Source organism: Podospora pseudoanserina, chromosome 2 (assembly GCF_035222485.1).
Source record: "Podospora pseudoanserina strain CBS 124.78 chromosome 2, whole genome shotgun sequence".
Classification (NCBI taxonomy): domain Eukaryota; kingdom Fungi; phylum Ascomycota; class Sordariomycetes; order Sordariales; family Podosporaceae; genus Podospora; species Podospora pseudoanserina.
The window spans coordinates 1,243,820-1,263,966 of NC_085921.1; the positions used below are offsets into that span (position 1 = coordinate 1,243,820).

Consider the following 20,147-nt stretch of genomic DNA (forward strand, 5'->3'; position numbering starts at 1 on the left):
ATCAGCTATTAGCATAGAGCAGCAAAAGTCAAACAAAACGCTCACAAATGGTATCAAACATCTCAAATTCAACCCCTTTCAGACCATCGCGGTCAACAACCTCCGCTCTATCAGAACACCCCAAAACTGGATACAACGCAGACCACAAAATCAACTCACATCCCTTCATCCTATGTTCAGAAGAAAACCAAACAGACCAAAGTGCCAACACAGGCAAATTTCAAAAGAAACAAATAACCAAACAAAACCACGCAAACAAACAAACAAATTCAAAATGGATATCATATCATCCAAATTTCCAATCCAAATACCCCAAACGATCTCTTTCCGATCGTCCCATATCCCAAATATTCACTCAAATTCCCAAATAGCTTTTTAGCTTTTTTTTCCCTTCATTTCAATGCCCAGAACTCAATATCCAAAATCATTTAGGCACATCGCCATGCATCAAAAGAAAAAGAAAAAAGCCCACACATTAAACAAAAGCCCCTTCAAAGATAGATGTCCCCTCCCCTTCCGTTAACCCAATCGCTCCAAGCCCGCCCATATGCCTCCTCCAAGTCCCTCACCCATCTCCTGGTATCAAACAGCGCGCACCCCCACTTGCTCTCCCAAAGCAACCTCCTCATCTCCGCCAGTCTTCCCTCTCCCCTCCCGTAGACTTCCCCATCCTGTCCCCTGACCAGCTGGTAGCCCATCCTATTCACCAACCCCACTGCAAACTCTTCGTATTGCTTCTCATCCTCTGCAATGAGTTCCTTCGCTGCTCTCTCCCCCTCCTCGCTCTTTGGAAGCGCACCCTTGAGGATGGAAGCCGCCATACGGGAGCACATCTTGTATTCGTATCGTGGGAGGGTGAGCAATGGCGTGCTAGACCAAAGGATGTCCGCCGCGGTGGTATGGGCGTTGCACTCGGGCGTGTCGAGAAAGAGATCGCAAACTCGGGCGCGAGAGATATGCTGTTGCTTTGGTGCCACGTCTGTGAAGTGAATGCGAGAGGCGACGGCTTCCCCAGCCCAGTCTTTAGCTGTGCGGCGGAGGTGGGTTTCGCCCAGCTCGGGGAATCGTAGCAGCCAGAGGTGGGCTTTGGGGCAGGAAGCCAGGATGCGGAGCCATGTACGGAAGGTTGTTGGGTCGATCTAAATCTTGTTAGGGAGAGTATGAAATGAAAAAGGGAGGTGAGCATACCTTGTACAACTGGTTGAAGTTACCCAGGATGATAGCATCGTCGGGTAACTTGGGGAACAACTCCTTCCGCATCCTCCACCTCCTCTTCTGGTCATCCTCCCAGGACATATGCCTCTCATTGTGGCCATCTGCTGATTGCGCGTGATCGCAACAGAAAAACGTGTCCCGAGCAAAGATGATGTTCTCCGAGTAAATCCAGTCCTCGCTTTCCGTGTAGGCCTCATCCCGGAAGACATCTCCCAGGTTTAAATTGTTGCGGTGTGGTCGAAGTGTCGAGGGAGGGATGGCCGTCGTATCAGCTAGGAGGTAATCGCACCACTCGGCTCCCAACGTCCCAGCAAAGCCCATGAACGACATCTGGATCGGCGCAGGCCGCGCGGCAAAGATCTCATTGCGCGCTCCGCGGGTGTACCCATTGAGATTGACCAGAATATGAATTCCATCAGCCACAATCTGCTCGACCAGTCTGTCTGATGGCCACGTGCTGACATCACGGAAGACGGGCGCTTCACGCTCAATCTGCTGGCGATGGATCGACTTGTCACTGGCTGTGGTTGCATAGCAATACGCCTTGACCTTGTTAGGATTGTGAATGCCAAAGACAGATTGCATCAAATGTGCCAGGGGGTGGTTGTTGAAATCAGACGAGACATAGCCAACCTTGAAATAAGGGGCTGGTGGCTCCGGTGGTTCATATACAGTAGCTGGGACCCAAGGTGAGCGAAGCGTCGAACACGATATTCTAAGCGCATTCCTCTGCGAAATCATCCGGATGTCCTTGGCTGTCAACGGGCAAGTAAAGGTGTGGAACGGCAACACCGTCGGCGCAGATGGAATCGAAAGGCTGGCAGGAGGCCGCGGCCGCCTGTATCCAGCTGATGACTTGATGCCCTTGACATGTTTATCGACATACCAGCACCACATCGCAGCTCTCGTCGACCGCTCAATCAGCCTCAGGATTCTTGAGCCCTCCCACGATCGACCAGCCCATTTTCGAAGTTCGGTTTCAACATCCAGACCTCGGTCGGTGATCCCAGCTCCGGCATCCCTTAGCTGCGCCACCAGCTGCACAATCGTCTGATCTTGCAAGGCGCCAACACCCCAAGTGCTGGACTCCTTCAGCTGCCGCCCGACAATGTCAACCACACGTTTCATCAGCCCACTGCCTTGGCCTTGTGACTTCACATCCTGAAGCATCCCTTGCTCGTCAACATGCCAGCGGTCAAACTTGCCACCTGCCAGCAGAACACCACCACGACCCTTCCAGTCGCAAACCGAGTTGAGCGCAGTGGACAGCCCACAAACAGCCTCAGCAAAGTCGGGATTCGCCGATACAGCTCGCTTGTAATACCCGATGGCATCACTGATTCTGCCTCTATCCTTGACAGCATTGGCCAAGTTGGTCAATGCAATATCGAAGCTTCCATCGCACTGCACAGCCTGCTCATACATCTGAATAGCAAGATCCAGCTGTCCGATATCTTTGAGCAAGCTGCCCAGGTTGGTATGCAGGTGCACATGTTTTGGATCCAGGGTAAGGCCATAATAATAGTAAGCCAGGGCGAGCGATAAGCCGCTGCCTGGTACGATCCCAGGGATAGCGGGAAGATTCCCCAAGTCCATAGGCGGCCCAGAGTGAACTTGGGTAGACGTCTGCTGAACACTGGCGAGCAAGATGCCGACGTTGTTTGCTGTTGACGGACTTTCCTGCAATGACAAGGACAGGTAATAGAGCGCCAGAATATCGCCCACTCCAGCAGGCTGTCTGACCATACCGGTGTTTGGCCCACCATTCGACATGGTGTCCTGGAAGATCTTGGCTAGCGACAACAATGAATTGCTCGTTGTGACAACCACGGATTTCTTGTGAGTACCTTCGGGAACATATTGTAGTCCCGGCAAGAGTCCTCCGTGCGAAGCAAATACCCGCTGTGCGGTAAGCTTGGCCCTGTCTGGCGACAGAAGCAACGGCGCGGACAGGTTCGCCTGAACAGCACCCCTAAGCTGCCCTGAATGCATATCCCTCGGTGCTAGGACGGTTTGGATCCTTCTGATAAGCGATCGCACCCCTTGAACCTGTCTTCCAGCGCTGATGAGCACCGCCTCCTCAAAAGCATCCGAGGCTTGTTCGATATTTTTCAACGAGTACAGCATGTTTCCTTTGGCGTGTATCAGCAGGATCATCCGTCCATTCTCGGTCCCGGCTATCGCATATCCGCTTGACCCAAAACCTGGAACGTGGCTATTGTCTGCAGGTCGGGCAAAATGCTGGGTCGGGCTGTCGTTGTTGAGGTCGTCTAGCACAAAGTTGTCGGGGCTCAATTCTCGCATCGTGGCAGTCGACGCCGTGTCGGCCTCGCTCGCTGTCTCATTAACTTCATGTACGGTTCCGTTTGTTCCAGACATCTTCAACGATTTCTGAATGTACTCGATAATGTTGACTGCCTCCTGACTCCTATGATTCGAACACAGCAAGCCAACCAAATGTTCCACTGCTTCCAGGTAACTTGGCCTTAGCTTGATCGCTTTAGACCATTCCCGTTCAGCCTCATCCTGCCTGTTCATGCAGTACAATGTCGCAGCAATATTTGAAATAGCCTCGACGTGGCTGTCCTGTTTGTTAGCATCACCCCGTAAACCTAACGCGGTCGACCAGACCGGGAATACGTACCTAGCATCCATGCTCACGATGCGCTTGAACCACTCCAGAGCATCTTCATAATGCTCAAGGCCATAGTGGAGACATCCTCCCAACAGCATACCATCCACCCATTTCCATCCACTTTGCTCACATAGGTTGGTGAGCATCTCGAGTGAATTTTTCGCATTGTGAAGTGGTGATCCGGTCTCAAAGTATGGCCGTTGTTGAAGCCCCGTTGAATATAGATTCCTCGCTTGGTTGAAGCCCCCAACAATCATTCCTTGCCCTCCCATTGCCATACTCCTAGCTGCCGCCTGCTTCTGTGCCATGTGCTGTGCATAGCTGACTGTTGGTTCGGAGAGGGCTGGCGATGGTCGTACTTTGGTTCCGCTCGCCAACGGTGCTATTGAGGGTTTCGGGTATACCACCATCTTCGATGACGTTCTTGATAAAGATCCGGTCCGGCTGTGGTGTGCTTTCTTCGCATTGCCTAGATAAAGTAGCAGGTCATTGTATGTTTTATGTGCTTGCTGCAGGGCCAACTCTTTGAACCTTGCTCTCGAGGCAACATCTCCGCAACTGCCCCCTTGGGCAATATGTCCAGCTAGTTGTGCCAGAGACTCATGACCCTGATGAGCAGCCCCATGGTGCGCCATGTGTGCCTGAGCATGACGAGCGTACCCATCATCAAGAGGGTAGCTTGACAATGGCAAGCGGAATGGGTGTGGTTGGCCCAGTCCTGGTGCGTTTGGCATGCCATGTATGGTCGACTGCGAGGGCATAAACGCACTATCAACGACAGCATTTTGTGGTGTGTAGCCATTGGCTAGGGGTATTGGTGTTCGATAATCCCCTAGTCCACCATTCCTCCACACCATCGACTGCTGTGGTTGCTGTGGTTGTTGGTAGCCACCCGGGCTGTAGACTGTTTGACTCAACGGCTGGTGGTATCCTGGCCCTAACAATGGCTGCAAGCTGGACACAGAGTTGTAGCTTTGTTGGGGTATTGGTTGCAGAAAGTTTGTCTGCTCTGGCGCGGCCGGATTCGTTATCATATTCGTACTTCCCATACCCCATCCTCCAGGCGTCACAGGTGGGCTACTTAATGGTTCCATTCCACCATCGAGCCTCCCAGTCGGATTCGGTGCCTGATATTGCCATGATGATCCAGAGAGTGTTGACCTATGGTAGCCAACCCCAGTTAGCCCTGATGTTCTCTGAGACACAGCAGTCGGAAATATTCTTGACGAGGCAGGCAAGATCATGTGCTTCAATGGTGGGGGTCCGGAGGCCAGGTGGGCAACCGAACCATCGTACCCATTGTCGATGGTGCCGCTTGGTGTCTTGCGTCTAAGTGAGTGTTCCGAACTGTGGTCGTGGGCATGTGATCGGATGAACGAGGTGGTGATGCGGTGCAACGCCGGGGCTGGCTGGGCGCTGCGGATGGCGAACGCCCGGGGCGTTGAGTCTGTGTTGTGGAGCGAGGGGGAGGGTCGCGCGAACTGTGGTCTTTGGTGATGCGACACGTACTCCAGGTCATGTTTTACGTGCGGTTGATGGGGCCCGAGTAAGTCGAGCTGTGGTTGCACCATCGGGTGCATTTGGACAAGAGGTAACATGGTGGAATCCGATACTACGTATGCTGGTGATGTCTTCTGCTGAAAGACGATGAGATTGTATCGCAGAGAAGTGTAGATAATAGAGTAAGTAAGGAGCGTCGAGATCAGTTTGCGGGTCGCCTGTTGCTTGGAAAGGGGGGAATCAGGCCAGACTCGTTACTGCCCAGTGAATACCTCAAAGCATTGTTGACTTTGTTGAAGAGGTTGTCGAGCACACAATGGCCCCCGTGAAAGGGTATTCCATCTGAGGAGTGGACAGCAAGGTCGAAACAAGAGCAATGCTGGGATCTCGCCCAGACTCTTAACCATGCACCTGCGTCCCCTCTCAGTCAATCAACCCACCGATCCCCCCAGTTCCGCCCGGCTGCGGTCCGGGATCTGCAGAGGAAAAATAATCACAAAATTCTGTCTTGTTTCGTCCGACGGGCGGTCGCATCCACTCTCTCCAGCGCCCACAACAGCGTCAACCACAGCTCCCGTCTCCGCACCGCCGGGCTCGTGAATAGCGACGGCCGTGTCCTGAGCCGGAGTCGATCAGGTCGGGGCGGGGTTTGATGTGGAGGCAGTGGTCGGTGGTGGAAAAGAAGAGGAGAACGGAGGGCCCGGGAGGTGCGTGCGTGGGTGCGTGATGAAAGTGCCCTTGTCAGGTACCTGGCTGTCAGTCGAAGGTGGATATGGATCAGGATCAGGATCGGATTATCGGGACCCGGCACGGCGGTGATCAACGGCGACGGTGGCGATGAATTGGGGGTTTTCTGGTCTAATAGGGCAGCAGGATCGACCCCTCTCTTCTCCTGCACTGCTTCTATTCAAAATAATAAAAGAGACGGGAACTGGCCTGACGTTGAAATGCAGACGGACAGGGAAGTCGGCGGGAATCTCACTTGTCTAAAATGTGGAATGGGGCCGCATTTAGTCAGGCTGGTGCACGACGGGGGCCTGCGCCTGCGGGCGTTCTCGGGCCTAAACTCTGCAGGGAAGCCTCCCCCCACACAAGCAGCAGTAGCATGGAAACGCTAGAGCCCTGCTGCTACACTGCACCAGCGCTGCACCACCCTCAACCTCCAACAAGGTACCGTCACCTCACCACGGCGCTGCTGCACCCTATTAGTGGCTGCGGGCCGAGCACATCCAAGCTCTGTGAAGCACTTCAGAGACCACTGGGCACGCTATGTGACCCTCCGGGACATGAGGGACATGGATCGCGTCCCTGGGTGTGGTTCGCTTCATTACGACGGTTCGACTAAGGCATGTATAAACCTGATTCATCCCGGTCCATCATGGCCGTCGACATCTGATAGGCACCTCAGTAAATGCCATGCCACGCCAGCTGTGCGACTCGACGAGGCAGATACCTTTCAATCACCGACAGACTGACAAAAGAGATAAAAGAGACCAGAGACCAGAGAGACAAGAGAGACTAGAGAGACACACAGTATTATGTGCCGGGCGATGTGCCGTCACCCGCCGCCCGAAGAATCAGAATAGCACAGCAACACAAGGAAAACCTCTGACCTGAGGGACATGTGCGGGACCTGTGAACACAAGCAGCAAGGGTCAGGGCAGGGCAAAGGCAGGGTCGGTTGTCTATCCCATGGATGCGAGTCGCAGCATGCAGACTCCAATCATCTCATCTGGAGCCTACTTCTGGGCGTCTCCCACATCAGGTTGGGTGAGTGGGTGTGTTGGACAGCCCGTCTTCGTATCAATCTTGCATTTTTCTGGAAAACATCCCTATCCCGTGCCCCTCATTCTTCCCTCGGCAAACTCGGCCCAGTCTTCCTTTCCCCTCCCAGCTCTACGACGCAGAATATGACAGCTCTCCTCGCTTCATCATGATGTTTTGGGGTGCAGTTGCAAGCAGCATTGCGTGGCATGGCTGTGTCAATACTGGGGTGGATGTGTGTGAGCACCACAGGCAGATCCAAAACCCATCCCACCATTCACCCCGCAGATGGCCCTTTTCAAAAGTCGACTGGTGGAAAGCCTCATGCAAGGTTAAACCTCTCAAGACCCGCATCAGACATTATCACATCTACGGTCTGTTACTGTTTTCAGCGTCTATTTGTTTCTTACTAAATAGACTTCCCCTTGGGGTCTGATCGGGGTCCCAATGGTCACCAAACTGGCCCGCCCCCTCATGCCATGCTCGATCCTATATACATACTTCACGCCGTCAACCTACCTCACCTACCGGCCTACTATCCAGCTTGGTTACATCCACCCAACCCTCTCCATTCCCATTGCTCACTCGCAGAAGCTCAGAGGATAGCCCTATATGTAAGGTTCCGTATCACCCACCACACATGCTCGCACTATACTGTGATAACAAGTGACAGCCAAGACACCAATCCATCAACGAGTGAGATCAGTCAGAACAGAAAATCCCCAGAAACCAGTCGGTGAGAACCCAATCCAACCACCCCAAGGTCCCAACCGCCTTACTCACCACACCATCCCCCGTCTTTCTTCATCCCCCCGGACTCCGTACATTACTACCTAACCCAACCATGCAACCTACTTTCGGTGTACGTTGTCTGAGATTGAGGGTCACTCTTTCTCATGGCTGAGGAACCAAACATCAGGTAATTCTGAGCCCGCCCTCACTGAACCAAAGATGGTCACCTGCAAAAGCTCTGCATGCCTACTGCCACCCGGCGCATATTCCGGCGGCACTTGCGGCACTTGAGTGTCTCTCGTTTCTGCAGAAGGGAAATCTGGGAGTTTCAACCTCACCTCACTACTCTCTCACACTCACCCTCAAAAAGATACCCCAATATTCTAAACATACCCAACAACCCCACGGTAACACCAAACGCCCATCATTCACTCACTGATCTGTGACCCTTGAAACGTATCCCCTCCTGCCGTGAGCCGTTGTCACTCACCCCGTCCCACCCTCCTTCCTCTCTGTGAATCACAACAGTGACAGTGACTTGCATAAAAAATACTTAGCATAATGTACCTTACCTGCCAAGGCATGAAAGAATAGCAAACAACCACCGCAATTCCTCGAATCCAAAGCCATGAATCAACGGATCCGGCCCGAAAGAAAGAAACCAGAACCCCCCATGAACAAACGGTTGATCAACACCCAGCTGCGCCATCCTATCTTACTTACATAGTTACCCGTGTCCTCGCCTCGTCATGCGCCTCTTCTGTGCCATTCGGTATGGACCAATGCCATGCCATAATCCCATCTCAACACCACGAACATACTTGAATCTTCGATAAACCACCCCCATTGTTAGAAACATCATTGCAACTATCCTGCACGTCTTCTTCAAGACGTTGAATTGTCATGTATGTAAACTGAGGCAGCCAGGTACAACCTCAGCCCTACGACTGAACTGGCCACGTAATTATGTCTCCCAACTATGAGACCTGCTGTGCCTCAAACCCTTCGGTATCCTTCACTCTTGGCCTTCATCCTTTCATCAAAATCCGAACCGAACCGCTCGCACCCAAACATTTGAACCTCCCGCACCGGAACCTCATCCCCTTTAGATAGATTCCCAAGTTCCAAATGCTCAAAAGAAACTCGCTAGACCCGTGAAACAATAAGATGCTTATACCACGGCACAGAAGAACCATGAGCCTTGACCGTGAACCTGGCGCCGAAAAAATACAACATTTTGAAGATGATCAGGAGAAAAGAGACACACATTCATTACCCAATCTTCAAATCCCTAGCTGGCATTTCCAAGCCAAAATTCCTCTTAACCCCCTTCTTAAACCCTCCTGGACGGTCAGAACAAGCGTTAAGAAGACATCCTAGATCAAGCCCATTCACACTCATCGCGAACCCATAGTCAAAACTCATACCAACACCTTGCCAAATCCCACGAGAACATCATTTCGACAAAATAAAAAAGTTAACGATTTTCTACACGAAAGAGCAACACCATCCCACCCGTATAATAGGACAAAAAGAGAACTAGGAACCGCGTCGTATAAAACCAAAGCCTTAGAAGAGAGAAATAGATGAACAGAAACACCCTCGACTTCTCCTTTCATGACCCCTAGATGCAAGTTTAAACCTTGCATTCGCCATCTTTGAAAAAGCCATGTTGATCATTTCATATCCCGCCCTCCACTCTGCACCCTCCACTCCCCCCAAGACCATACATAAAAGTCACTCGTCCCGAAACACGCCAATGGAATCCTAAACTTTATCCAAAGTAGTAAGCCATCATCAAGTCATCAAATCTACCTACATATCAGAGCACTTCTCAACAGAGCACCACCACCATCACCACCAACAAACAAGCCCCCAGCTATCGTCAACATACAAACCAGTGATTTTTCCCCAACTGGAAATGAAACCATGATAAATGGCCTAACACGAACATTCTGAAGCTGGTGGCGCCCTCACCTCGTATCACCCGGAAACAAAACTCCACGAACCTGCAACACACCACACCAGGCATGCTCTCAATGCCAGTGGCATCATCTCGTATCTACTACTTACAGCACTGGACATCAATCACACTCGTCAGACAACAACAGCAAGAAAGGACCTCGACTTCCACAGCGCCTACACACGCCCCTCCAACAAGCCATAGCGAGTAATCAGACGGGACGCAAATATCAATCTTCCGGAACAAGATAATGAAACCCAAAAGTCATATCGAAAGCAAGGTCAAAGGTTTGGGGTGAACGTCAGGGTCTGGTTTCTTCTTCATCTTGGTGTGTTATTTGGTATAGGTATGGGTATCTCGGGGCGAACTGTTTCATCAGGGAGCGGCAAAAAAGGAACACGGGATAGGCGCGGTTCACCCATTAAAGGGCTCAACAACTCCTTTGGAAAAAAGGTCCTCTGTGTGTGTCGTAATTTCCCCCGTCCCAAAAAGCAGCAAAGCAATTCGCACCTATCCCCGGAAAGCCAAAACATATGTACTGGCAAGACCATGCTCGGCCACGAATCATCTTCTTTTGATTTGATTTGCCGTAGTCTGGCAAGCCTGATGTAAAGCAAGCCCTGAACTCCTAATCACATGCCAAGAGAATCCCAATCCGACCATATTTTTTATCGTAAACGACGCGCTTATTCCTCAGGAACTAAAAAAAAAACACCAACTGTTAGCAATGATCCCCTCTCTCTACCCGTAATCGACCGTCCAGATCCCCCCCGAAATGTCGTAGAATGAATGGCCACACATACTGTCAATCTCGCCGTTGGCGATAGCGTCGCTGATGGCCTTGGGGCTCTTGCCGTCAACCTGGCAGCCAACACTGAAAGCAGTGCCGAGGATCTCCTTAACGCAGCCCTCGAGGGACTTGGAGAAGGACTTGAACTTCATCGTCCTCGCAATCTCGATAACCTCATCGAGGGTGATGGACTTGTTGTGCTTGATGTTCTTCTCCTTCTTGCGGTCACGGGGGGGCTCCTTGAGGGCGCGGATGATGAGGGAAGAGGCGGTTGGGACGACGGAAACGGCGGCTTGACGGTTCTGGATGGTGAGCTTGACGGTCACACGGAGACCCTTCTGTATTCGCAGCAAAAAAAATCATGTCTCGTCAGAAATCGTGTTCTCTCTCTCTCTCTTTCGGTTCTTCGGTTCTCGGAGGGGTGGTGTGGTTTTTCATACCCAGTCGCCAGTAGCCTTCGCGATATCTTCACCGACCTTCTTGGGCGAAAGACCAAGAGGACCGATCTTGGGGGCAAGAGCCGAAGAGGCACCGACCTCACCACCGGTGGCACGGAGGGTGCTGCAAAACCATATCCGTCAGTTTCCTGTCGTTCGTTTTCCAATTCCTTGTCGGCGCGGGGGAGAGACGAGGTGCGGTTTTCGGCTGGGAATAATTCTTACATCACCTTGATCTCGTTGGGGTCGACCTTGGGAGCTGCACATGGCCCAAAATCAGTATTCTGGCATTAATTCATTTGGTAGATTCGTTGGGGTTGACATACGCATGGTGTCGGCTGGTTATCTGACGACGGACTTGGGTGTGTTCGTGGTGAGTGCGGCCGGGCCAAGTATCAAGACGACGAAATCAAAAATCGCAGTTGTGGGTTTTGCCGACCTGCCCTAAGAAAATTGATTGTGTGGCTGATTGAGGTTTGGCGGGGCCTGCAAGGTTGTAGCCACAGTTTCATGGAGGGGAAGCTCCCACCAGCCACACGGACCCACCTCTTGGCGATATGCAAGTCGGTTGCTTCCCCTGGGTGAGCCTCTCTGGAGATAACGAACCGAGCTCGATTCAATGGACCAAAGCGCATGCAAAGGAATGGGAAATATCTGCTTTTGATATTGAGAAATATTTCAATTATCGAGGTCACATACTGTGCAACGCTTCCACCCCTGCCTCAACTGCATCAAAAGGCACATCACATGTTTCCAAAAACGCCGTTTTCTCTGGTATAGATTCCGTAACACTACGCTAAACAAATCACAAAACCATCTTTCTAGTAATGAGTAAATCCCGGGATCGGGCTGAATTACCCTCCCACACTCTAACAACCACACTAGTTTGTCCCGCTCACCGCCAACTTCATCAAGTGCTCCATAAAGGTTTGGAGAGACACATCGTCCGTGAAGATGGTCTGCGCGCTCTGGGCTCCGACACCGCCGTACGCTCCAGCTCCTGATGTGTGAGTGGTGGAGGGATTGAGTTTAGAGAGGAGGAAACGAGCCTGGGAGCCGCCGTGGTCGCAAACAATGAAACGTGGGAGAGGGAAACGATCCGTGATGAGGTCCTAATCCAGAGTCAGTATGAAATGTGTTGGAATAGATCAGGCAATCTTGACTTACCCTGGCGTCCTCCTTGGGAGCCTCCAGGAGAGCGGCAAAATTCTCGTAGCCCTCCTGGTCCTGATAACCCGCCTTTCTCCATTCTGCAATGGTTTCACCGTGGAAGATGAGAATGTGGAAGAACGTATCGAGGAGGAGAATGTGTGTTGGCTGGATAGAGGTCGAGTCCAGAAGCACTGGTTGACCGCCCTCCTGGTCGAAAGTGTATGAATCGAGTGTGGGTTGAATCATGATGAGGGAGTTGCTAACGTCCTCATGGTTAAGAACATGGCGATAGAAAGCTGTCTCATCAGGCGAGTTGTTGAACACTTGCAAGAACTGACTTCTCCTCAAGTGAAACATGAACTGTGGGTAAAGCGTGAAGTTCTTCTCGAGGCGGAAAGACGAAGGGTCGTCCTTGCGATAGTCGGCAAAGCGCGAGCACAGTCTGATAAGCATCCTGTCGACCCAGCGGAGGACATCCGGTCCATCATCGGTTTCCGCCTTGAATACCGCAATACGGGACATCAACACAGCGGCGGCCTCCTGATCAAACGACCGGGCAATCGCCGGATCACCGGCTGGACCGCTAAGGTCGCGGGCGATGGTGGTGACACGGAGGTGGAACTGACCAGACGAGTGCTGGTAGTATGTGAGGAACTGAATCATACCCCTTTGAGCCGCCTGTTGGGATTGCGAGGGGCCGCCCTGAGCAATCTCAAAGTAGATACCGTAACTGGCATTGGGGTCAATTCCGCACATTTTCCACGAGCAAGTATTGCCAATACCGCACTCAGTCTCACCCACCGAAGTCGACTTCTTGTTCAGAGACACAGCGTGGCCAATGAGACCAGTGACCTTGAGCTCCTTTGTAGTCAAAACTTCGAGAACCGCGTTGAAGCCCATCAGGAGGTTATCGTCGGCGTCCTTCTCGAAGATTCGGATGAAGGATTGCTTGAACATGGACGATGTGAAACTATCGGTCAAGATCATGTGCCCGCCGGTCGAGTTGCAAAGCCCCTTCATCTCCAGCAAACCAACCTGATCAAGACAACCAGCAAAAATATCGATAGTGTGGCCGTTGTGAGCTGTCCTCTTAGCGAGGTTGTCGTAGAACTTCAACGCCTTCTTGTAGTACTTGATGTTGTCACGGTCAATGTCGTGATGCGACCGAATAGGCTCTCTCAGCTCAGGGCCAACCACCATTCCGGGGCCCTCCGTGGCCGGACCACCAGCGAACAGCATGATACGGCCGCCAGCATTCTGGAAAGAAGTCTCGAGCAGACCGACAGCCACAGAGAGAGCGACACCAGTGCAGCGCAAGTTTCTGCGATCGCTGGCAACAGGCCATGGGTCCTTCTGCAACTGCTCGAGCGCCTTTGTCAACTGGAATTCGGCCTGGGCGACAGGGAGGAGGAAGCGGGCGGCGGGACCGGTTGGGAAAGCTCTGGTCTGCTGGTGAGGAGGCACGCCAGGGCGAAGGGCAGGGGCGGTGAGGCCGAGCATCTCCTGTACCTGCTTAGCAGCATAATCCTTGCTGCCGCGGAAAACGTAAGACTTTGCGCACTCGGTGTATCCAATCTCGTGAACCTGGGCCATCGTTCCATATGTGATCAAACCAACAAGAGCATTCTCAGGGAGAAGGCTCAGACTCATGATCAGGGACTCCTTGAGAGCAGCCAAGCTGTCCTCCTCCTGGCACGTATCGACGACATAGAGGAAAATCGGAGCGCTCGGGGCTGGTCGTGAAAGTCTATACTCGATAGTTGTGTTGGCGGGATGAAGCTCAGGTGGGATGGCATTGGCCGTGATATCCTTGTAATGCGGCGGGAGGGGGTTTCTGGAAAGGCAAAAGGGGCAGATCCAAAGGCGGGCGCGGGTGTCGACCTGGCTGTCCTAGATGTGAGCAAAGTGGCCAAATAGTCAAGGGTAGAACGTCATATTAACCTACCAGAAAGGATTGAGAATTGAGCGGCAGGGTTGCTTGCAGGTGACAGGCTCAAACTGCAGCAAAGGTGTGTCGGGCTTCTCCTTCAGAGGGGTATACAGAGCACCGATGGGGACGACCAATCTCGAAGCCTCCTATGTTGAACATTAGCCACCGAATACTCGGCAGATTGCCTTGAGCAGATGCACTAACCATGCGAGTGCTTGGGAACACATTCCAACTCAGCCGAACTCCATCGCGATCCTCCACCTCACCCCACGACTCCTTCAGTTGTTCATAATCCATGATGGCACTAATGTTCGGGGATAGTCGAATTACGGAGTTGCGGAGATGGAAAGAGTCGAGGTACTTGTGTGACTGGGAATATGGGGGCCGAAGTCGAGGACGTGGTCTTGTCTTGGACTATAGGAAAGGTGGCATCAGCATGTGCGAGTCCAGGGCCTTGGTGAACTGTACAGCGAGGCAGACAGGTGATTCAGAGTTGGGGAGGTAGTTGGGTTGGATGACGAAGAGGAGGAGACTTAATACCTTCTTGGTGGGGTTGTGGTTAGCTCAGAGATGCCGACGCCGAGCAATCACAACTCGAGGTGGTGAAGCGCAAGATGGCAGCCGGGATCGTAGCAGTGCGGCGGATAAGGGAGTCGTGGTGCTTTGGCCAGCTGCTGGAGCTCTGGCGAGGTTGTCCCCTCACTGGAAAAGGACAAGTTCCAGGTCCATGCCGGCTGTTGTGGCGCATGCATGTGGCTGGAGCTGCATTCCTTGCTGCAGACACCCCTGGCAGGTTGTCGTGCCAAGCCATTTTTGGCGATTGCTTGGCATCGGTCAACTCAACTTCAACTTTCATTGAACATCATCATTCTCGAGTAAATATTTGTCTACATATCAAAATATAATAAGGCTTGTTTTCCGCCCTATGTCGATCTTTCCTCGCCAGATCATGAAAATGCCATTAGCGATGAACTGCTTCCACGCCATCGAACCTTGCAGTCGGAGACCATAGACTTTTGTTCAGTTCCAGGCCTCGACTCCTGCTAGTCTAGCAACCGTCCACCGGCCACCGGTTCTTCAGCGTTGAACGGTATAACTCGAGTCATGGCAGTGCTATTTGACAGACAGAGAGACTCCTGCTCTCTAGTATCCTTCAGTCTGCTTGTCATCCTCACCTGCTGTCTTCCTCTTTTATCTTTCTGAAGAACATCTGTCCCTCAAGCCATGGCGGCGAAATCTTTTCTGTTCCTGTGGTGTTTTCTAACTGCCAAGATCTCACTAAGCCATCGGATTGGTCCTCGACAAGCAGATGGCGATGTTGACGACCAAGTGTTTTTGAGGAGAGCATTCCATTCCTGTAAGTCAAGTTTCTTGGGTAGTCGTTGTTGGGCTCCCGCTGATACGATGCCATACAAACAGCGGCCGTGTTGAACGGATGGGTGTACATCGACGGAGGCGAGTTCTCCTACAAGAGCGGAAGCAACATTGTCTACCAGTACTGTAAGCCACCTGTGCAATTTGTAGAACTCTGTCTATGAGCTGACGGCTTGCAGCAAATACATTGCTATCCATTGATCTTTCGAAGGACTGGCCCAATGATACGATCGACATACAATCGTCTTCCAAGCCGGAAGGTGTCCCGAACTTGCGAAACGGTGGCATCTGGGTCGACGAGAAGAATGGAGTTCTATACACGGGGTTTGCCGGGACAGAGCCCTTCTTTGGTGATGGAGCGCTCTGCTCACAGGGTCTGTGGTCATTCGTTCCAAATGGATCAGGCGGGGGTGACTGGAGAAATTTGAACGATACTGCCGACCCCGGTTTCGTGAACCTCCCACGGCCCTACAAAGGACAAACAAGCAGTGGCGATGGCCGGGGCTTCTTTCTCGGCGGTATGTCTAATGGAGAGCATCTAGGGCTGTAGCTAACATCTCTCCTGGGTAGGCGTCATCAGCAATGAGACGGGCCAGGAGACCACCCTCAGCAACCTCGACACCTACGATTTTGCCACCAACAAACTCACAAATCAGACGGTGTCTGGCGCGTTTACTCGGGGATTGGAACGGTATGGAGGCCTGATCTACGTGCCCAACTTTGGAAATCGCGGAATCTTGATCAATGTAGGCGGTGAGCAAGGTGGACGAGGACGAGTCGAGACCGACGAGTTGATATCTTTTCGGCGAGTCCAGGTATACGACCCAGAGAGTCAGACATGGTTTGAACAAAAGACGAGCGGCAATACTCCTCAACCTCGTAAGCAATTCTGCATTGCCGGCCTGGCATCCAACAATCATACTTATGAGGTGCTGGTCTACGCGGGCTGGGAAGGGCAATATGGGTCGTCGTCGCTGTCCTATGACAGTGCCTTTGTGCTTACACTTCCTGGATTTCATTGGGTCAAAGCAGACTATCCGTCACATAACCCACGACACGGCCTGACCTGCAACCCTGTTGGCGGAAGTCAAGTCTTGATTATCGGTGGTGTTGACACAACACAACAAGCTGACAGCTCAGGCGCACAACAACAACGCCAGCAGCGGAACGGTTCCTCAGATAACATATCCGATTACATTAGTGCTTTCAGCACCCCTGATCCTTTCCACCGAGGATTGGCGATATTTGACATGCATGCCATGGGTTGGAACACCTCGTATACAGCGAATCCTGCCGTTTATGCGCCCGCTCCAGAAGTTCAGGATTATTACAATACCAGGTAAGCCGAATCCAACCAGAGGTACGAGGCTTGACGCTAACACTTCTATTTAGGGGCCTCAAGCCAGAAGCAGGCTTCGCCTCACCGGAACTCGAACACATATTCTCCATCGCCCGTTTTGACAACAACCCAGACGAGAGCCCAGCCAGCTACGGGCGCGGAAGTAATACAGCTGCCATTGCGGGAGGGGTAGTCGGAGGCGTTGTTGTACTAGCCGCAGTATTCGGTTTATTTCTGTTCTTCAGGCGCAGACACAAGAAAGAGTCACTGCCATCCACGGTTGTGGGTCAATCTATCAGTTCTCACACGGCCTACGACAAGCCCCCGACGTTGTCGTCACTGCATTGGCAGGAGCTGGCAGTGGTTGGTAATGAGCAGCCACATCCTGAGTTGCCAGTGGAGGGTCATGAACAGCCCCATCCAGAACTACCTGTGACTGGACACGAGAGGCCCCGGATTGAGCTACCACCGGAGGTGAAACCTGAGAAGCAGCAGGAGGCGGTTCCAGCACCACCAGCAGAGCCGGAACCTGTGGAATTGCATGGGGACAGTCTGGTCCTGAGCGAGCTGTCTCCTAGGTCGCAGGACATCATGAAGAACTTCAAGTTCCCGACTGAGCATATCCAGAAGCCACTTTCTCGGACAAAGAGTTTGTGATTACTCGCCGGTCACGTCAAGATATCTTTTTTGGTGAAGGTCTTGGTTTCAGGGGTTCAGGGCTAAGGCAGATTGAGGGCGTTGAGTTGATGATTTTGCTGATGTCACCATTTTCGCTCGACTGATGACAGTGTGAAATTTGTATTCGCTCGCACGGAGTTTCTATATTAATACGATAGAACAGTGTCAGTATTTCAATTGCACGGTCGTATTCCTCTTTGCCTTACTGGTGAGTCGCTTGATTCGTCGCATCCATCTGAACTTCACTCCAGCATGGGAGCTGCTGCTCCCGTCTCCATGCACGTCATTGAAGCGACAGGGAACCCCCGGCGATGCAGCCGCAGCGGGCATGGAGCTTGTTGCTTCATCGCCATTTACTATATTCACCATAAGCTTTTGAGCTACCATTCGCGACTTTGGAATTACTCTACCACTTTCATCTGAATCATAGCTCTCATGTCCCATTGTTGGATATATCCATTTTGAAGCTCCTTCTTACAGTACTATCTGGATGTCCTCCGCAGTACACGATGATCACTCATATTTCTCACAACTGCGCAATACCAAAAAATGCCAGCAGACCTTGATTTTCCCGTTATTTTCCTCCTACCTAGTCATCTAGGATCCGAAGAGCTTCAAGAACTCGTAGAGCAAATACCTACTCTGACTTACGACATCAACGAGGCAGAGGTCATTCTCGGAAAGATTTCTCGCAAAGAGCGCGCGCTGTTTGAGCTGAGAAAGCGCAAGCTTGTCACTGAAGAAGTGGAAAAAGATGAACGCACACCTCCAGCCTCACCTCCTCGGAAGCGAATCCGACTGTCAGCGACTCCGGCCCTTGGGAGTTCAGATCTCGACTCTGACACCTGCTCAGAAGGGGAGATCCAACGCCGTCTTGTAGGACCAGTTTCCGTTCCCAAAGTCGAACCGACCGTCAAAGTTGCCAAGTTATCTTGGTTCACCGACTCCCTTTCCGCCGGCGAGGTCCTCCCTCTAGACGACAAATATGCCATCTACCGCGGCCGCAAAGCCATGCAGCCACCCCCTGCTCCAGCTTCAGTCCAAACCATACCTACTAAATCCACCTCCAACCTCTTGACGCGAGCGCATGAAGACTCCCACCCGCGTACACCTCCTTCCTCTCAAAAGCGATACTCCTCCCAGGGTTCCTCCCAAAAACCAGGCTCAACCTACGCCTCCCACCCAGTCACCAAAACCCCCAAACGCCCTGCCTTATTAAGGCAGACAACCTCTGAACACGACCTAGACACCCATCTCCCCCCCATCCCCCCTTGCCTGCACACAACCTACTCGTGTCAACGCTCCACCCCAGCCAACCCCCCAAACCAAGACTTCATCTCCCTCCTCCTCCAAATCCGCCTCGCGCGCACCCTGACTGGGGATAAAATCGGCGTCCGCGCCTACAGCTCTGCCATAGCAACAGTAGCAGCGTACCCTTTTCCCTTCCAGACCCAAAACGAAGTCGCCCGGCTCCCCGGCTGCGGCCAAAAGATCGCGTTGCTATACCAAGAGTACAAAACCAGCGGGACACTCAAAGAAGTGGAGGAGTACGAGTCCGACCCCAAGCTTCAGGTTCTAAAGTTGTTTTATGATATCTGGGGCGTGGCAGAGACGACAGCAAGGGAGTTTTACGACAAGGGGTGGAGGGACATTGACGATGTGATCGAGTATGGGTGGGATGGGTTGACAAGGGTGCAGCAGATTGGTGTGAAGTATTATGACGAGTTCTTGCTCAAGATACCGAGGAGAGAGGTGGAGGAGATTGGGGGGGTTATACTGAAGGAGGCGAATAAGATTGCGGAGGGGTTTGGAATGGTTATTGTTGGGGGGTACAGGAGGGGGAAGAAGGAGTCGGGGGATGTGGATGTTGTGCTTTCGCATCGGGATGAGGAGGCCACGAGGGGGTTTGTGGAGAGGATTGTTGTTGGGTTGGAGAGGAGGGGGTATATCACTCATACGCTGCTGCTGAGCACGGCAAATACGGAACGGGGACAGGAACCGGTTGCTTGGAAGGGGGACTCGAGGGTGGCGGGGAGCGGGTTTGATACTTTGGATAAGGCGCTGGTTGTGTGGCAGGATCCGAATTATGAGGGGGGGGGGAGGAATACCAATCCGCATAGGAGGGTGGATATCATTATTAGTCCTTGGAAAACGGCTGGGTGTGCGGTTATGGGGTGGACGTCGGGGACGACGTTTCAGAGGGATTTGAGGAGGTATTGTAAGAAGGAGAAGGGGTTGAAGTTTGATAGCTCTGGGGTGAGGAGCAGGAAGGATGGGGCTTGGGTTGATCTGGAGAGTGATCCTGTTACGGGGGAGCCGGCGCCGGATATGTTGACGGCGGAGAGGAGGGTGTTTACGGGGGTTGGGCTGGAGTGGAGGGAGCCGGAGGAGAGGTGCACGAATTGATGATGACAGTACTGTCTAAAGAATACCGGTGGTCTGGTTAGAGTTGAATTGCGTGATTGTACTAATCGTGACTGTAAGCTCTCTGGTTGGGTGGTGCGGACTTATACACACACAGCCAAGTGCTGGTGGCAACTGTACGTGATCTTCTGCAGTTGGCGGGCGGGGGCGGTTACACCCGCTGTAGCCCGGCTTTAAATTTCAATTCGGCCGCGGGTAGTCACCAACCGCGAAC

At 52.4% G+C, this 20,147-nt stretch overlaps 6 protein-coding genes across 6 annotated transcripts; 2 read left to right on the forward strand and 4 right to left on the reverse strand.

Annotated features, from left to right (window-relative positions):
• Positions 1 to 2: 2 nt before the first annotated feature.
• Positions 3 to 6,443, reverse strand: QC764_202500 (uncharacterized protein). The gene is made up of 3 exons (XM_062943950.1): positions 3,860 to 6,443; positions 1,189 to 3,796; positions 3 to 1,139 (listed from the first exon to the last, which is right to left on the reverse strand). The coding sequence occupies exons 1-3, from the start codon at positions 5,446 to 5,448 to the stop codon at positions 492 to 494; spliced, it is 4,845 nt and encodes a 1,614-aa protein (XP_062802720.1). The 5' UTR covers positions 5,449 to 6,443; the 3' UTR covers positions 3 to 491.
• A 3,670-nt stretch (positions 6,444 to 10,113) lies between these two features.
• On the reverse strand, positions 10,114 to 11,611 carry RPL12 (60S ribosomal protein L12). Its single transcript, XM_062943951.1, has 5 exons — positions 11,363 to 11,611; positions 11,262 to 11,295; positions 11,040 to 11,160; positions 10,613 to 10,937; positions 10,114 to 10,509 (listed from the first exon to the last, which is right to left on the reverse strand). Exons 1-5 carry the CDS (start codon positions 11,364 to 11,366, stop codon positions 10,496 to 10,498), a joined length of 498 nt encoding a protein of 165 aa, XP_062802721.1. The 5' UTR covers positions 11,367 to 11,611; the 3' UTR covers positions 10,114 to 10,495.
• A 59-nt stretch (positions 11,612 to 11,670) lies between these two features.
• SEC23 (GTPase-activating protein S23) lies at positions 11,671 to 14,415 on the reverse strand (the record flags this gene model as incomplete). Its single annotated transcript, XM_062943952.1, has 5 exons — positions 11,671 to 12,148; positions 12,204 to 13,697; positions 13,734 to 14,073; positions 14,134 to 14,264; positions 14,323 to 14,415. 5 exons carry the CDS (start codon positions 14,413 to 14,415, stop codon positions 11,918 to 11,920), a joined length of 2,289 nt encoding a protein of 762 aa, XP_062802722.1. The 3' UTR covers positions 11,671 to 11,917.
• A 29-nt stretch (positions 14,416 to 14,444) lies between these two features.
• QC764_0032850 (uncharacterized protein) lies at positions 14,445 to 14,870 on the reverse strand (the record flags this gene model as incomplete). The annotated part of the gene is made up of 2 exons (XM_062940206.1): positions 14,445 to 14,532; positions 14,710 to 14,870. The coding sequence occupies 2 exons, from the start codon at positions 14,868 to 14,870 to the stop codon at positions 14,445 to 14,447; spliced, it is 249 nt and encodes an 82-aa protein (XP_062802723.1).
• A 57-nt stretch (positions 14,871 to 14,927) lies between these two features.
• On the forward strand, positions 14,928 to 17,488 carry QC764_202530 (uncharacterized protein; the record flags this gene model as incomplete). Its single annotated transcript, XM_062943953.1, has 5 exons — positions 14,928 to 15,475; positions 15,538 to 15,618; positions 15,672 to 16,010; positions 16,063 to 16,831; positions 16,885 to 17,488. The coding sequence occupies exons 1-5, from the start codon at positions 15,343 to 15,345 to the stop codon at positions 17,486 to 17,488; spliced, it is 1,926 nt and encodes a 641-aa protein (XP_062802724.1). The 5' UTR covers positions 14,928 to 15,342.
• A 570-nt stretch (positions 17,489 to 18,058) lies between these two features.
• On the forward strand, positions 18,059 to 19,915 carry QC764_202540 (uncharacterized protein; the record flags this gene model as incomplete). The annotated part of the gene is made up of 1 exon (XM_062943954.1): positions 18,059 to 19,915. The coding sequence occupies one exon, from the start codon at positions 18,059 to 18,061 to the stop codon at positions 19,913 to 19,915; it is 1,857 nt and encodes a 618-aa protein (XP_062802725.1).
• Positions 19,916 to 20,147: the final 232 nt, after the last annotated feature.

What these genes read in the sequence shown, in the direction of transcription:
- RPL12 (XM_062943951.1), bottom strand. An exon ending in CCCAACGAGATCAAGGTGAT is followed by an intron (nt 11,161 to 11,261) that starts GTAAGAATTATT and finishes ATGGTTTTGCAG; the next exon opens with CACCCTCCGTGCCACCGGTG. An exon ending in CGAAGGCTACTGGCGACTGG is followed by an intron (nt 10,938 to 11,039) that starts GTATGAAAAACC and finishes CTGCGAATACAG; the next exon opens with AAGGGTCTCCGTGTGACCGT.
- QC764_202500 (XM_062943950.1), bottom strand. Translation starts at nt 5,448, where the DNA reads ATGTTACCTCTTGTCCAAATGCACCCGATGGTGCAACCACAGCTCGAC. An exon ending in ATCGTGAGCATGGATGCTAG is followed by an intron (nt 3,797 to 3,859) that starts GTACGTATTCCC and finishes CAAACAGGACAG; the next exon opens with CCACGTCGAGGCTATTTCAA. An exon ending in ACTTCAACCAGTTGTACAAG is followed by an intron (nt 1,140 to 1,188) that starts GTATGCTCACCT and finishes AACAAGATTTAG; the next exon opens with ATCGACCCAACAACCTTCCG.